Consider the following 15,086-nt stretch of genomic DNA (forward strand, 5'->3'; position numbering starts at 1 on the left):
TTGGGATTGTGGGATGGGTGAATTTCCTGAGCTGAGTGATCGCTGGGTGATGGAGGGTCTCTAGCAGCGTCTGCGCTCCCCGGGGCAGATCCTTACTTTTTATAGTCATCAAAGTAACAGTTTCTAAACTGCAGAACATTGTGACGCCACAACGGGAGCGCCGGCCCTTATGGCAACATATGCGGGAAGCTGGAGTGTGGTTAATATTAGTGTGGGCTCAGCTGCAGTCAGCGACCGCGCTCCAACAGAGGAGAAAACTAACTATATAACACAATGAGGTCAGAAGCCAAAAAGGAACATTGACCATAGGGGACGGCGCTTCCTGCAGGCGAGGGGACAGTATGGTTCCTACATTGTAGCAGCTTGTGCTCGTCATGTCCAGGACACCAGTTTTCCGATGCTAGCAATAAGGTGTCAGAGCGCACCCCATGTATTACTCCCTTCTTCTCCCTTCATACTGTGTATCATTATGTGATTAAATAGCTGATAGATCCTACAGTAGGCTTCTCCCCAGCAGAGTGTGGCTGATAACAGGGAGAAGCAGATTGCAGCCCATTGACAGCACATGGCAGACTGTACCTTTTTCTATTGTACATTTATAAAGGCTTATTCAGATGAGCGTGTCCAATTTTGGTAGTGAAAAAGGGTCAATTTTAATCTACGTATAGCTGTGTCCTGCACCCATATGCATCGCATGGGTCTGTCTTACTTCCATGGGCCTTGGTTTTTTATGTGTAAATAAACAGAATGAGGCCCATTTATATCTGACAGCTGAGTGTTGGTTACAGTTGTATCCAGTGTAGACAGGTAAATACATCCACAGTCCTATTCTGATACTTTGTTACAATGTATCAGTGCAGCTAACAGTCTGGAGTCCAGGTTGTTTAGCTCATAGATCAGTGTTCCCCAACTCCAGTCCTCAGGGACCGCCAACAGGTCATGTTTTCAGGATTTCCTCAGTGTTGCACAGGGGATGTGATTATTGTCGGTGCCTCAGACATTGCCACAGGTGTTCTTACCATAGGATATCCTGAAAACATGACCTGTTGGTGGTCCCTGAGGACTGGAGTTGGGGACCCCAGTCATAGAGCATTGGTTAGTCCAGAGGTTCCCAAACTTTTTCAGCCATGGAGCCCTTTTTGAAGCAAAAGTTTCTCGTGAAGTCCCGTGGAGGATGTGGTCGGGGGAGGAGTTAGAGGCGTGGCTTAGCACAACATATGACTTAACCATCCATAACTTTTGTACGGAAAAACTTGAAAAGATTTTTAAGTGAGAAAAAAATTTTAAAATTCGATTGCGCCATTCTTGGTTTATGGTTTATGGTAGTCGGGAAAGGACAAAAAATTTGCAATTCTGGCATTCTGTCCTTTTTCATCGACCTAATTTACCTCCAGCAGGAAACCCCTGACTATCACTGCAGGCCTGATGTGAGCCGTATAGCGAGCGCTTATCAATGACATCAGCACTCAGTTAATTAGCCTTCACACGGCACAATTCAGGCGGTATGGGGGATTATTCGGAGTCCGTAAGGATTCATCCCCTGTTGCTGCCAACAACAATGGTGATGCGTGAAGCGACCACCTAACGAACAAGCATCAGCTCATACGTCACGTGATCGGCGCCATCTTCACACGGGGAGATAATCAGCTGAGCGAACGTTCAGACAAACATTTTTTCCTGGTCATCTGCCAATATAAAAGGCCCTTAAAAGGGTTGCCTCACCACAGCAAGCTATCCCCTATCCACAGAATGGTGGGGGGTCTGCCCACTGGGACCTCCACAAATCAAAGAGTGCTTCCCAAAATATTGGCAGCAGAGTGCGTTCAGGGGCACCTCTGCTGCATTCCCTTCAATGGTACCGCTGGAGGCATCAGAGCGCTTAAATTCAGCTATCGCCAGGGTTCCCATGTAAGTGAATGGAGATGTGGATGTGAGTCCTCTGCTGCCCACACTTCGAAAAGCGCAAGGGCTGCATTCTTGGGATTGAGAGGAGTCCCCCCGGTTGGACGTTCACCAATCAGCAAGTAATCACACTATCCTCTGGACAGGGAATAGCTTACTGCAGTGAGACAAACCCTTTAAGTTGACTTCATGCAGTAAATGTTACAGCAGGTGTTGACTTTGTGCAGTATGTATTGACCCCATGCAGTAAAGGTTGACCTCGTGCTGAAAGTTTTGACCTCGTGCTGAAAGTGTTGACCTCGTGCAGAAAGTGTTGACCTCGTGCAGAAAGTGTTGACCTTGTGCGGAAAGTGTTGACCTCATGCGGAAAGTGTTGACCCCATGTGGTAATTGTTGACCTCATGTGGTAAGTGTTGACCTCATGCGGTAAGTGTTGACCTCATGCGGTAAGTGTTGACCCCATGTGGTAATTGTTGACCCCTTGTGGTAAGTGTTGACCTCATGCGGTAAGTGTTGACCTCATGCGGTAAGTGTTGACCCCATGTGGTAATTGTTGACCCCTTGCGGTAAGTGTTGACTTCATGTGGTAAGTGTTGACCTCATGCGGTAGGTGTTGACCTCATGTGGTAGGTGTTGACCTCATGCGGTAGGTGTTGACCTCATGCGGTAAGTGTTGACCTCATGCGGTAAGTGTTGACCTCGTGCGGTAAGTGTTGACCTCATGCGGTAAGTGTTGACCTCGTGCGGTAAGTGTTGACCTCGTCCGGTAAGTGTTGACCCCGTGCAGTAAGTGTTGACCCCGTGCAGTAAGTGTTGACCCCGTGCGGTAAGTGTTGACCCCGTGCGGTAAGTGTTGACCTCGTGCGGTAAGTGTTGACCTCGTGCGGTAAGTGTTGACCTCATGCACAGTTTTCCTACAGCTGACATGACAGCTATCTTCTAGTTTTGATTGGTCCCGATGATAATGTTTTTTCTACTCACTGTACGGGGATTGGAGAGGAATCGGCTTGTGCTGCACACAACTCCATAACCCACCAGACGGTCTCCAGGGAACAGGAAGCTGGAGCTGATGGGGGAGATCATGACCTCGGTGCTTTCCGGGAAGACCCACTCAACGGTGACGTCACTGAGGACCGGGGCCATCGACTTCTTCAGAGACTGCAGCATCTGCAAAAAGATGGATGAGAGGAGGTTATGTGGAATATTCAGTTGTCTTTTACTCTTTTACTTTTCCTCCATGGCTCTTAGGTGATTTGCACTATTGCTCTCAGCAGTCAGCCATGACGATAGAATGACATACAGTGACAACTAGGCATGTAGGGTGGGGTGTTGACAATGACTTCTACCTAGAAGCTGGTCCTTGTTGGCTGACTCACCTTGGGTTGTAGTCTTTCTCCCTCAATTAAGAATTCAGCACTGCCCTTGGACACGCTGGCCACTCCCTGGACTAGTCGGCGGCATGCATTCTGGCCAATGCCAAAGCTGTAACATCTGCAAAATGTGAAGAAGGAACATTAACGATTTCGAATAAAGGTCTGTTCTCTTAAATGTGAGAGAGTGTGGGAAATGTCCAATATCCATACTCTGTATGGTACTGTGCCACATTATGTCTTATACTCCAATCCCATCCAGAGCTGCATTCACAATCTGGCTGAATCTACCGAGATTGGTGCTCATTTACATAACGTTCACACCGGCCTATAGGGGACAAACGATCATGTGTTCCCTATACGGTTTCATCGCTGTTAGACTTTGCCTTTTTTTTAATTCCCACTCTGTTTCATAGCGGCGTTGCGTATGTATCACCACACATATACAATGTATAGCGCATGGACAGCTTTGCATTCTCTAACCATAGAAAATAATAGGGCTGTCGCTGCGTGATATGCGGTGAAATATGTGCCATCTTTTTCTCTCGCGTTTCGGCACGCAGTGTTTATACGCTAATGAGAATGGATCACTGTAAATCCATTCACTTTCATTGACTCCATTTCCCACGTATCACACGGCCGTATATCGCGTGTGTAATATACAATAAAAAATACGGTCGTGTGAATGAGCCCTAAGGGTCATATGAATATCTGCACTCAGCATGTGACCGAACAGATCATCTCCACCTATATCACTGCCACCAGAGCTCCTCAGTGCACTGCTCTATGGTAACAGGAAGCCCTCAAAACTGTGAATGCAGCTTTGGATGTGACTGGAGTATAACTCATGCTGTAACTTGATATGAGATCGGCCCATATAAACAGTAGTCGTTCATCCATGAATGGAGGCGGGTGGCCTGGAAGGATCCGTGGCTCACGTGGTGCAGTACATGGGGTAAGCACACCCCACTTGTGTTTACCGGGTGAATGACGAGTGATGACGGATGAGCTCGATAACTTTGCCGGTGTTGCTGACAGCTCCGTCCGTGAGCAGGAAGAGGAGGCGCGGGTAGCCGCGGCACACCGGCTGCCGGATGATCCAGTTCAGAGGCGATAAGATGTTGGTCCCGCCCATGTCGGCACGCAGTTTCTTGATGCTCTCACAGGCAATGGCGAGGCTTTCCTGCAAGACACAGACATGTTTCTAGTTATATCAGTTGCTGTGAAAGTTGGTTGACAACTAATATGGCCGCCATTTCAGCATCCTCAGGGCATTTATTCAGCTTTCCCAGGCTCCTGAACAGTTCTGTATAAACGAGAATGTATCCTAGCACCGTGTGCCGGACTGACCGCTCAGGACTGTAGGAAAGCTTGGTGATAGACCCTCTGGGGAATGTAATGTAGGCAATGTATACTAGCCTGTAGGGTCGGAGACCTTTTTGTCTGAATGGAAGGCACATTACAGGTTTTATGGAATTGAGTATGCTGATTTCAAAGATCAAGACGAAAAAATTCTCTGAAAACCGGAACACCTCCCAATTTACACTTAAAAAAAAGGAAAAATCATATTTGTCTCAATAATTTTCATATTTTATATATTTATTTATCTTGTTTATTATTTATTTTATGCCCAAAATAAAAGAAAACATATTTATTGGTTATTTATTATTAATTAAAACCAAAATACATGAAGCATCATAACCCTATTATTTGCTATTTATATTTCTATACGCAGCTAAACACCCCCCCCCCCCCCTTCCTTTTTGTCCAGCTCCCATAGAAGTCTATAGAACCTCCTGCATATCACGCACCATAGATAGGTCAGGTCTAGAAATGAGCGAGCATACTCGCTAAGGGCAATTGCTCGAGCGAGCATTGCCCTTAGCGAGTACCTGCCCGCTCGAGAGAAAAGGTTCGGGTGCCGGCGCGAGGGAGCGGTGAGTTGCGGCAGTCAGCAGGGGGGAGCGGGGGGGAGAGAGGGAGAGAGAGATCTCTCCTCCGTTCCTCCCCGCTCTCCCCCACAGCTCCCTGCCCGCCGCCGGCACCCGAACCTTTTCTCTCGAGCGGGCAGGTACTCGCTAAGGGCAATGGTCTTCAAAGAGTGGCTCTCAGGTAACTACAGCTTTCAGCACTAATGCAGCGATGTTCAGCTGGTGGCTCCCAGCATGTTATGGTAGCCCTTATGGCTGTGGTCTCCAATTGATGGCTCTCTGACTGCTGGGCAACTACAACTCCCAGCAGGAGCTAATAACCACTTATGGAGTAGTTTCAAGCTTCCAACTCTTTGGAAACTAACTACCCCTAATTCAGTGGACTCCAATCTGTCGCTGCCTGGCTGTTAATCAACTACAACTCCCAGTATGCACTATCAGCCCTAATGCAGTAGTCTCCAACTGGTGTCTCTCTCTGGTTAACTACAACTCCCAGCGTGGGCTAATAGCATAAATGCAATGGTCTCCCAACATCTTCCTGCATTTGCTTAAAGACTTTCATGCAGTAATCTCCAAACAGTGGCTCTCCGACTGTTAGTGCATGCTGGAAGTTGTAGTTGTCCATCAGCCCCTAATGCAGTTGACTCCAATTGGTGGCTCTCCAACTCTTGGGCAACTAGAACTCCCAGCATGTGCTAACAGTCCCTAATGTAGTGCATCGCACTTGCATGCACCTCGCACATCATGTGATGCTGCGCAGGCCTTATTGAAAACAACGGGCAATGCAATGCGTTCCAAGGGAACGCCCAAAGATGGGACATGGAGGCATTTTTTACCGCACTATGATCCGACGCGGGGGGAGGGGGGGGGGGAATCGCTCATGTGTTTGACCTTAGCATATTCTTGCAAGATTTTCTTGGCCATGTGAAAACGACCCGACTGTTAGACAACTACAACTCCCAGCATGCACTAATAAGCCTTAATGCAGTAGTTCCTAACCTGTGGCTGACTGGTTGTTGGGTAACTATAACTCCCAGCATGCATCATCAGCTTCTAATTCAGTAGTCTCCAACTGGTGTCTCTCTGGCTCTTAGGCAGCTACAACTCCCAGCATACACTAATACCCCCTAATGCAGCTGTCTCTAATTTGTGGCTGACCGGTTGTTGAGTAACTACAACTCCCAGCTTGCATCAGCCTCTAATGCAGTAGTTTCCAACCAGTGGTTTTAGCTGTTGGGGAACTACAACTCTCAGCAGCAGTCATTCTTATCAGTGCATGTTGGGCGTTGTAGTTTGGCCAACAGCCAGGACGCCACAAACTGGAAATCACTGCACTAGAAGCTATCCGTGCATGCTGGAAGTTGTAGTTCCCCAGGAGCAGGTAGTTGTATCCCACTATATAAGTGGCTGTCAGCACTTGCTGAGAGTTGTAGTTGCCCAAAAGCTGGAGAGCAGCAGGTTGGAGACCACCGCCCTGATGTATCATGGATTGGAGATGGAGAACAATCAGCCGCTCCTGGGATTAACCTCATTGTTATCCGTGTCCGGCGCGGCGGTCTATAACGCGGACGCTGCCAGGGACCAGCAGAAAGACTCAGCCTGCAAATTCCCCCCTGCCTTGAAAAAGGCAAAGTGGCCACAGCCCAGTTTCTACTTTACTAGGTCGAGGACGCTGGATGACACCAGGCACAAACCGGCACAACAGATTGTAACCTAATTACGGCAGGAATTCCCTTCCCATAATCCCCACCGCAGAGATAATTCCGGGGAGGATTAACTCCGGCCTTAAATAGAACAACGCGGCTTTCCTTAATATCCCGCACAAGACCAGACATCCGAGATGACCTGGGAGGCGACCGGAAAGTTAATGAGTTCCCCATATTAAATATGATTCAGGTCAAGAGATTAAAATAGGCAATAATCTATTCATCTGGTCAACTGCTCAGGCTGTGAGTCAGTCTTCACTGCAATTCTTGCATTACATTCACGAATCAGGAAGATTGGGATAGCCCTGCAAGTTCTGTCAATATTAACCAATGAGTATTCGCATCGGTATGCAGTGACTGAGGCACAAGGCGCACCACTGAGGAGATGGCGGGGTAGATGTTTAGGATGGTCACAGTGGCACTACCACGGCCCTGACAGATCTTTCCAGGCAACGCCGGTGCAGCGGTTATAAATGGTGTAGTGGACTTGAAGAATTCTGTGTTTGGTGACGCCAACGTTCCTTGCTCCACAGGAAGTCCGACGGGAAAATAAGAGAGTCCACACTCGGTTAGCTTGATATCACTTAGTTGCTGGGAACGGTCAGCAAGCGGTTTACAATCTCTGAGGGTAATTTCACACACCAGTGCAGGAAAGCAAATGAAGGAGGTCAAGGAGGAAAACACAGGATGCCAGCGGGCCTAGAGGCGAGTTATCTGTATGCCTCCGCTCCTGGACACACACTCCGGAGGACGAGAACACTCACTTTCTGAAGGCTTCTGGACACTGCACGGTGGATTCCTTTCTCTTCTCACTCACTCTTTCTCTCTTAGGGTAGGGGTCCTGGGAATAGACCTCCAGGGTACCTCTCCTTTTCCTCCATTCTTCACCACGAGGGTTGAAGGTACCCCCATGCGGCTGGCACTCACTCCTTCTTTCTCCAACTTAGCCAAGCAGGTTCCCCCTTTCATTTGCACCTTGCATTCACATATACCTATCATACTCATGCGATATCACAAATTGTTACATTTCCAGACATAACCCAGACATTCACAGACATTAACCTCTCACATGCTGCAGCTGTGCAATACACATAACTAGTTACAAGGCAATTTCAACAGGGCATCCACAGTAAAGATATGACATTTAAGACAGTTATAAACAAATATGGTAGGGGACAGATATAGGTATTTCGGGCCACTACAGTTACGGTTTGGCTGCTTTTAAGCGTTTATGCAGCCTCCAATACAGGGGTGTAGCAATAGTGGTCTCAGTTGTGATTTGGCCCCTAAGCTAGAGAGTGTCAGAGGCCCCCCATGCCAGTAATGTTATTGGTCTCGCCTTTCAGGGGCACAAAGGGACCACTATTACATTGTGAGCATTGGGGGGCATTATTACTTTATGGGGTGGGACAGAAGGGAACTATTACTATGTGGACGCACAAAGCAGGCACTATTTCTTGTGCTGTTGGTCACACGAGGGAGCACTTTTATTGTGGGAGACACTGCGGGGGACGTTGGGGTAGTGGCCGGATGAAGAAAGTGTGCAGAGACAAGTTTTAAGAAATATTTATGTCTTAAGAGAAAGTGAACGACACTAATAAAAGAAGAGGTCTTCTAATCTCTGTGTGGGACTGGCATCTGACTATTGAATGGTGACTGCATTACATGGAGGTTACTAGAGATGGGCTGCTATATCGAAGCAGTCATGTCATACAGGCTATCTTATAACTGTCTGATTACACATAGGAAAGGGACTTGTTATTTGTATAGCACCAACTTATTCCGCAGTGCTTTCAGGTAATTTTTTTACCCCTCCCCCCCAGCAAGCTGGGTACTGGTACTCATTTTACTGACCTCAAAAGGATGAGTTGACCTTGCGTCGGCTACCTGAACCATATGGGGATTGAACCTACAACCTTGAGGTTGTGAGCAAGAGCTTAGGACTGCATACTGCTGCCTTAACACTCTGTGCCACACATAATGCCTGAGAGGTAACATCACAGATATAACCCTGCAATGGGTGACTTGTGTCCCAGCATTACTGAGGAGGAGGAGCTCTTGAAGAGATGCACTCAAGCAGACCCCAGAATATTAGATCCATACTGTAAGAACAAAGACTGTATGAGGTGCCTGCCAGCGCCTAAAAGGGGCAGCTGACCATGCCAGCTACATCACCAAAAGCAGAGGGGTCTCTACCTTCATCCGCAACTCCCTCACATTTAATCTGAAGGATTCCATGATCGATGATCAAGGACGATATCTGATCCTTATAGGAGAACTTTATAACGATAAACTCTGCATCGTTAATACTTACACACCAAACGAAAACCCCATAGATTTATTCTTAACAGTCTGTGATATTCTCCAACCACTGGACTACACAAGATTAATATGGGGCGGCGACTTCAATTTCACTATCGACCCCAAAATCGACTCTACGTCTCAAATTCCACCCCCAAGAGAGAAAAGATTGAGGTGCAAGCTCAAAGAAGCTTTCCATTTACTAACACTATCAGATACATGGAGAGAATTTAACCAACATAGAAGAGGATATACCTACTGCTCTCCGGCCCACTAACAACACTATAGATTGGATTGGATTCTCACTAAGTCATTGACCCTACCACTAATGTCCTTCACTCGCCATCTGGTAATGGCATGGTCGGACCATGATGCTGAATTCCTATTCTCCCCCCAAACATGAATTCCTTACACGTGGAGACTAAACGAAGCCCTCCTCACCAATCCTACACTAGTCACCACCATACAACAAAAACTAGAAGGCTATTTCCACCATAACCGTCCAGATGATACAGAAGTAGATATCAGATGGCTAGCACACAAACCCGTGATACGACGGGCCCTAATCTCCATAGCCTCACAAAGAAAAAAGAAAAAAAACAGAGCCCAGGCCACATTAGAACACAAGATCCGCAAACTCGAGATAGCATATACACGGCGTTCCTCATGCTACCTAAGAAAAACCATCCAGGACACCAGACGAGAACTAAATACCCTGTTAACCCTTAAAACGGAAAAAGCATTAGCCTGGATGCAAGCTACATATTACCAACTCGCAAACAAGCCAGATAGACTTCTGGCTAGAAAACTAGACAAACCACCAACGTAATCCACAAATCCAAACGAGACAAAATATATAAAACATTCTACCAGTATTACCAAAAATTATATAACGACCAACAAACCACCACAGAGATGGAAATCACCCAATTCCTAAACCAGCTGAAACTACCCCGCCTATCTGAATCAGGACTTCTAAGGCCTCATGTCCACGGGCTTAAAATCCGTAGTGTTTTTCACGCACGTGGATCTGCGCCCCATAGGGATGCATTGGACACCCGCAGGTAGTTAAATACCTGCGGACGTCTTTTTTCCCGTCAGGCGCGGATCCGCGTGCGGGAATAAAATGGACATGCTCCATTTTCGTGCGGGTCTCCCGGCTTCTATTGAAGCGTATGGAAGCCGTCCGGATCCGCGGGAGACCCGTACCAGAATTAAACTCACCTACTCCGGACGATGCGGTTCTTCCCTTCTTCGCGGCCGGATCTTCTTTCTTTGGCCCGGCGCATGTGCGCGGCACGCCGCCGGCGTGCTGAGCACATCCGCCGGGCCAAAGAAAGAAGATCCGGACACGAAGGAAGGAAGATCCGCATCATCCGGAGCAGGTGAGTTTATTCTGATTTTTAGGCCTCATGTCCGCGGGGCAGGAGGGACCCGCTGTGGATTCTACATGGAGAATCCGCGGCGGGCCTGATTTTCCCCATGGACATGAGGCCTAAGTCTTAACACTATCATCACTGAAGAAGACGTTGACTGGGCGATCAAACATCTTAAACGAGGGAAGGCCCCAGGCCCAGATGGCTTTGCATCACTATACTATAAAATATTTGCCCAAACCCTAAAGCCACATCTAGGTAACCTGTTTAACCATATACTCCGGAGAGGACACATACACCCAGACTTTCTACAAGCCCTCATCACAACTATACCTAAACCAGGGAAAGATCAAACCCTCCCAACTACAGACCAATCTCGCTTCTTAATATAGATTTAAAATGATTTACATCCATAATACGGTAGCAAATAGAGTACACGGCCTACTCCCTGCAGTAATACACCGAGACCAGGTAGGATTTATTCCAGGTCGACAAGCACCAGACAATGTAAGAAAAATCCTTAACCTCATAAACCACGCAAACACAAACAAAACCCTCATGTCACTACCAGCGCTAGACATAGAGAAGGCCTTTGACTCCCTCTCTTGGACCTATCTCCAAATAGCCCTCCAGAAAATGGGGTTTACGGGGTGGTTCTTGAATGTTATATCAGCACTCTACTCCAAGCCCGTAGCATTTCTTAAAATTCCCTCAACCCACCCTATCCCAGTCCAAATTCTAAGAGGAACGCGACAAGGCTGTCCACTTTTGCCAGCCCTATTCGCCCTGGCGATAGAACCACTAGCCATTGCCATCCGAGAAAATATCAATATCACAGGATTACCGATGGGTAATACCAATAACAAACTAAGCCTTTTTGCCGACGACTTACTCCTAACCCTAACTAACCCATTGACCTCACTTCCTAATTTAATGACGATACTAAATAAATTCAGCCTCATTTCAGGTCTTAAAGGGGTTGTCCCGCGCCGAAACGGCTTTTTTTTTTTTTCAATAGGCCCCCCGTTCGGCGCGAGACAAACACAAGGGATGGGTTAAAAAAAAAAAAGTTTAGTACTTACCCGAATCCCCGCTCTGCGGCGACTTCTTACTTACCTTACCAAGATGGCCGCCGGGATCTTCACCCACGATGCACCGCGGGTCTTCTCCCATGGTGCACCGTGGGCTCTGTGCGGTCCATTGCCGATTCCAGCCTCCCGATTGGCTGGAATCGGCACACGTGATGGGGCGGAGCTACGCGATGACGCGTAGAAGGGGGCGGGGCCTGAACACTGCTCGTGCCGAGACCCAAGTGAAGGGAGAAGACCCTTCTGCGCAAGCGCGTCTAATCGGGAGATTAGATGCTGAAATTAGACGGCACCATGGAGACGGGGACGCCAGCAACGGAGCAGGTAAGTGAATAACTTCTGTATGGCTCATATTTAATGCACGATGTATATTACAAAGTGCATTAATATGGCCATACAGAAGTGTATAACCCCACTTGCTGCTGCGGGACAACCCCTTTATCATAAACCAATCAAAATCAGAAATCCTCCACTGCAATACCCCACGGAATACACAAAAATTAATTGAAATTTTCAATTTAAAACCCAAAAGCACGACATATCCTACCTAGGGATTAAACTTACAAACTCACCAGAAACACGATATAAATGGAACTACGAACCACTCTTTAGACAATTGACCCTAGACCTAACAAGATGGGAAAGCCCACACCTCTCATGGATCGGGCGCACAGTATCAAAATGACCCTGCTCCCAAAACTATTGCATCTGTTCAGAACTCTCCCGATCCCGGTCCCAGTCCATGAACTATGTGCATTTCAAAAGAAAATATCTACGTTTATCTGGGCACACAAACGTCCCAGAATCTCTAAATCTATAATGTGCCTCCACAAGAAACATGGGGGACTATCAGTACCATGTATTTCAAAATACTATAATGGAATGTAGATAGGAAAAAAATGCCCGCGCTTGTCTCAACAATCCACCAGGGTAGGATCCGATCTCTTATAACCTTACATTTATTCAAAGAACCATGTACAACGCGTTTCGTCGCTCCGTGGCAACTTTTTCAAGTCGGAGCAAAAATCCGTTCGGATGCAGTCAGCCTAAGGGTGAAGTCACACGAACGTATATCGGCTTGGTTTTCACGCCGAGCCGATATACGTTGTCCTCGTGTGCGGGGGGGGTTGGAAGAGCCAGGAGCAGGAACTGAGCTCCCGCCCCCCCTCTCCGCCTCCTCTCCGCCCCTCTGCACTATTTGCAATGGGGAGAGGCGGGACGGGGGCGGGAATAATTATCGGAACTTAGCCCCGCCCCGCCTCTTCCCATTGCAAATAGTGCAGAGGGGCGGAGAGGAGGCGGAGAGGGGGGAGGGAGCTCAGATCCTGCTCCTGGCTCTTCCATCCTCCCCCCCCCCCTGCACACGAGGACAACGTATATCGGCTCGGCGTGAAAACCGAGCCGATATACGTTCGTGTGACTTCACCCTAAGATTGTATATTAATTTTTATAAAACTCCCCGCCCCTAGAAGAAGTTGTCGCTTTCCTGCAATTCTCGGCACACAGTTCCATCTCAGGCGGATCTGTAAATGATGAGAGTTGTGGTGATTTGATGGACGGTCTTGTCACCGGAGGCCCTAATAGTGGTTCCCCCCTTGGCCTGTAAGAGGCTCTCGGAGACTCCTTGTGTGTAGTGACCTCTTCTTCCGCTTGTAGAGCTTGTTGACCACTAGACGCCTCTACGACGCAGAGAAGAGATTTCACCCGTTACCTGAGTCTGAGAGGGGCGTATTATTGGGATGGGGGAAGCTTCTGCACAAGGAAAAGTTGTCCTCCAGCGTTCCTTCAACCACGTACTGCGGGTTATCCTGCCCACAATCATTGCGGGGGCACATAGGGCTTCATTTAGCAAAACAGTACAAATGCCCTTGTTGCCGGGAGCAACAAATTACAGCGCAGTATTAATTTCTTAAATTGCTGTCTTATATGATGAGCTCTGATTGGTTGCTACGGCCAACAGGGACAGTCGTCCCCGTTAGACCGTTTTCATAAATGACCCTTAGATCTGACAAAACTACCCTGTCAATCAAGAGGAGTCAGGTAAAAAGATGACAGGTACGAGCTATCCGTATACAGCGTGTGCATAAGAGGTACATGCCCACGGGCGTATGGGTACGGTTTACCCATTTTGCAACCATACGCTCTGCTGGCAGAGCCCGTGTATGGCTGCATGTATAATGCACATGCCCACGAATCACACGGACATGCACAGTATGTATGAGAACGCCGCACACACGCAGTGTATTGTGTACGGACCGCACTTCATACGCAGCCTGTACAAAGGTTCACGCTGCGTGGTACGCAGGGAAATAAACAGAGCATGCTGCGATCTATGTCTCATGTGTATCTATGCAGTGTCTTCACGCACATGCGCATGGATCAGTGGAAGTCTATTGACTGCATTCACCGCATATCACGCAGCCATGGAATGCTCGCGTAAAACACGGTCGTGATGTGAGACCTTAGGGTATGTACACGCAGTTAGGTCCAACGTGTACGCGGCGTGTCCTGTCTTTCAGTGTGTGACTCCTTTTTATCGCCCGTGTTTTCCTATGGAGCCTTCGTTTAATCGTATTGCTCCGCACGAACATGCGATTTTCGTGTGATGCATTTCTAACATTAGAAAGTCCTATTGTCTTTCTCGCGAGAAAACTGTGGGAAAATCTTGCAAAAAAATGCAAGCGGCAGCGATGTTTTTGCAAGAACAAAGACATGATTTTCTCGCGGCGATATTGCGATCCCCGCGTGAAACTGCCCCCAGGTTGCTGCAGAAGCCTCCAGCCGCAGCTTGTATGAGATTAGAGGGAAGACTTTGCTTTTTTCCCATAAACAGCGCCACCTCTTGTATGGTCATTTCTGGTATTGCAGCTCAGCCCCAATCACCAGGCACCTCGCAGGGATACAAGTGACGCCGTTTCTAGCGGAGCCGTCCTTGTACCGTCGTACAGCCGCATTAACTCTACTGCGATACAGACAGATGAGGAGTGAACCAGATACCAGCGCCATGGAAGTGATCACTGCATGAGCTGCGTCAGTGAAGGAAGTGACTGCCTGTGACCAGCAGGGGGCGATCCTCTTCGGCTCTCATGAATGACGTGTAATATCACTCACTGATACAATGTATACAACATATATCATCTCCCGGGAACATAGATGCTCAGCGTCAGCACCGAAAAAAGGACTCTTAAGGCCAGATTTACACGAGCGTATGCATATCGGCACACGCAGCAGCGTTTTTTAGTGCGCCTTTTGTGTGTGCAAATTCTGTGCACAAAGAAACCCGTAGCCATAGTCTCGTACGAAATGTCTGAGTAGCCTAATTAGTTTCATATGTTCCATTTCCCTGCGCAGATGCTTAGGAAAATAGAATATTTTTGCGCGACGGAATCACGTGCTTGTGAGCCAATTCATT

At 47.9% G+C, this 15,086-nt stretch overlaps 1 protein-coding gene across 1 annotated transcript in view; it reads right to left on the reverse strand.

The window, feature by feature from the left end:
- VWA5B1 (von Willebrand factor A domain containing 5B1) overlaps positions 1-15,086 on the reverse strand; it is a 94,729-nt gene that overhangs the window by 35,852 nt on the left and 43,791 nt on the right. The window contains exons 9-11 of the mRNA XM_066572618.1: positions 4,253-4,455; positions 3,279-3,393; positions 2,884-3,069 (exon numbers count right to left, since the gene is read on the reverse strand). Coding sequence (XP_066428715.1) covers positions 2,884-3,069; positions 3,279-3,393; positions 4,253-4,455 — 504 coding nt within the window. The remainder of the gene's footprint in view (positions 1-2,883; positions 3,070-3,278; positions 3,394-4,252; positions 4,456-15,086) is intronic.

This window comes from Eleutherodactylus coqui, chromosome 6 (assembly GCF_035609145.1).
Source record: "Eleutherodactylus coqui strain aEleCoq1 chromosome 6, aEleCoq1.hap1, whole genome shotgun sequence".
Taxonomy (NCBI): domain Eukaryota; kingdom Metazoa; phylum Chordata; class Amphibia; order Anura; family Eleutherodactylidae; genus Eleutherodactylus; species Eleutherodactylus coqui.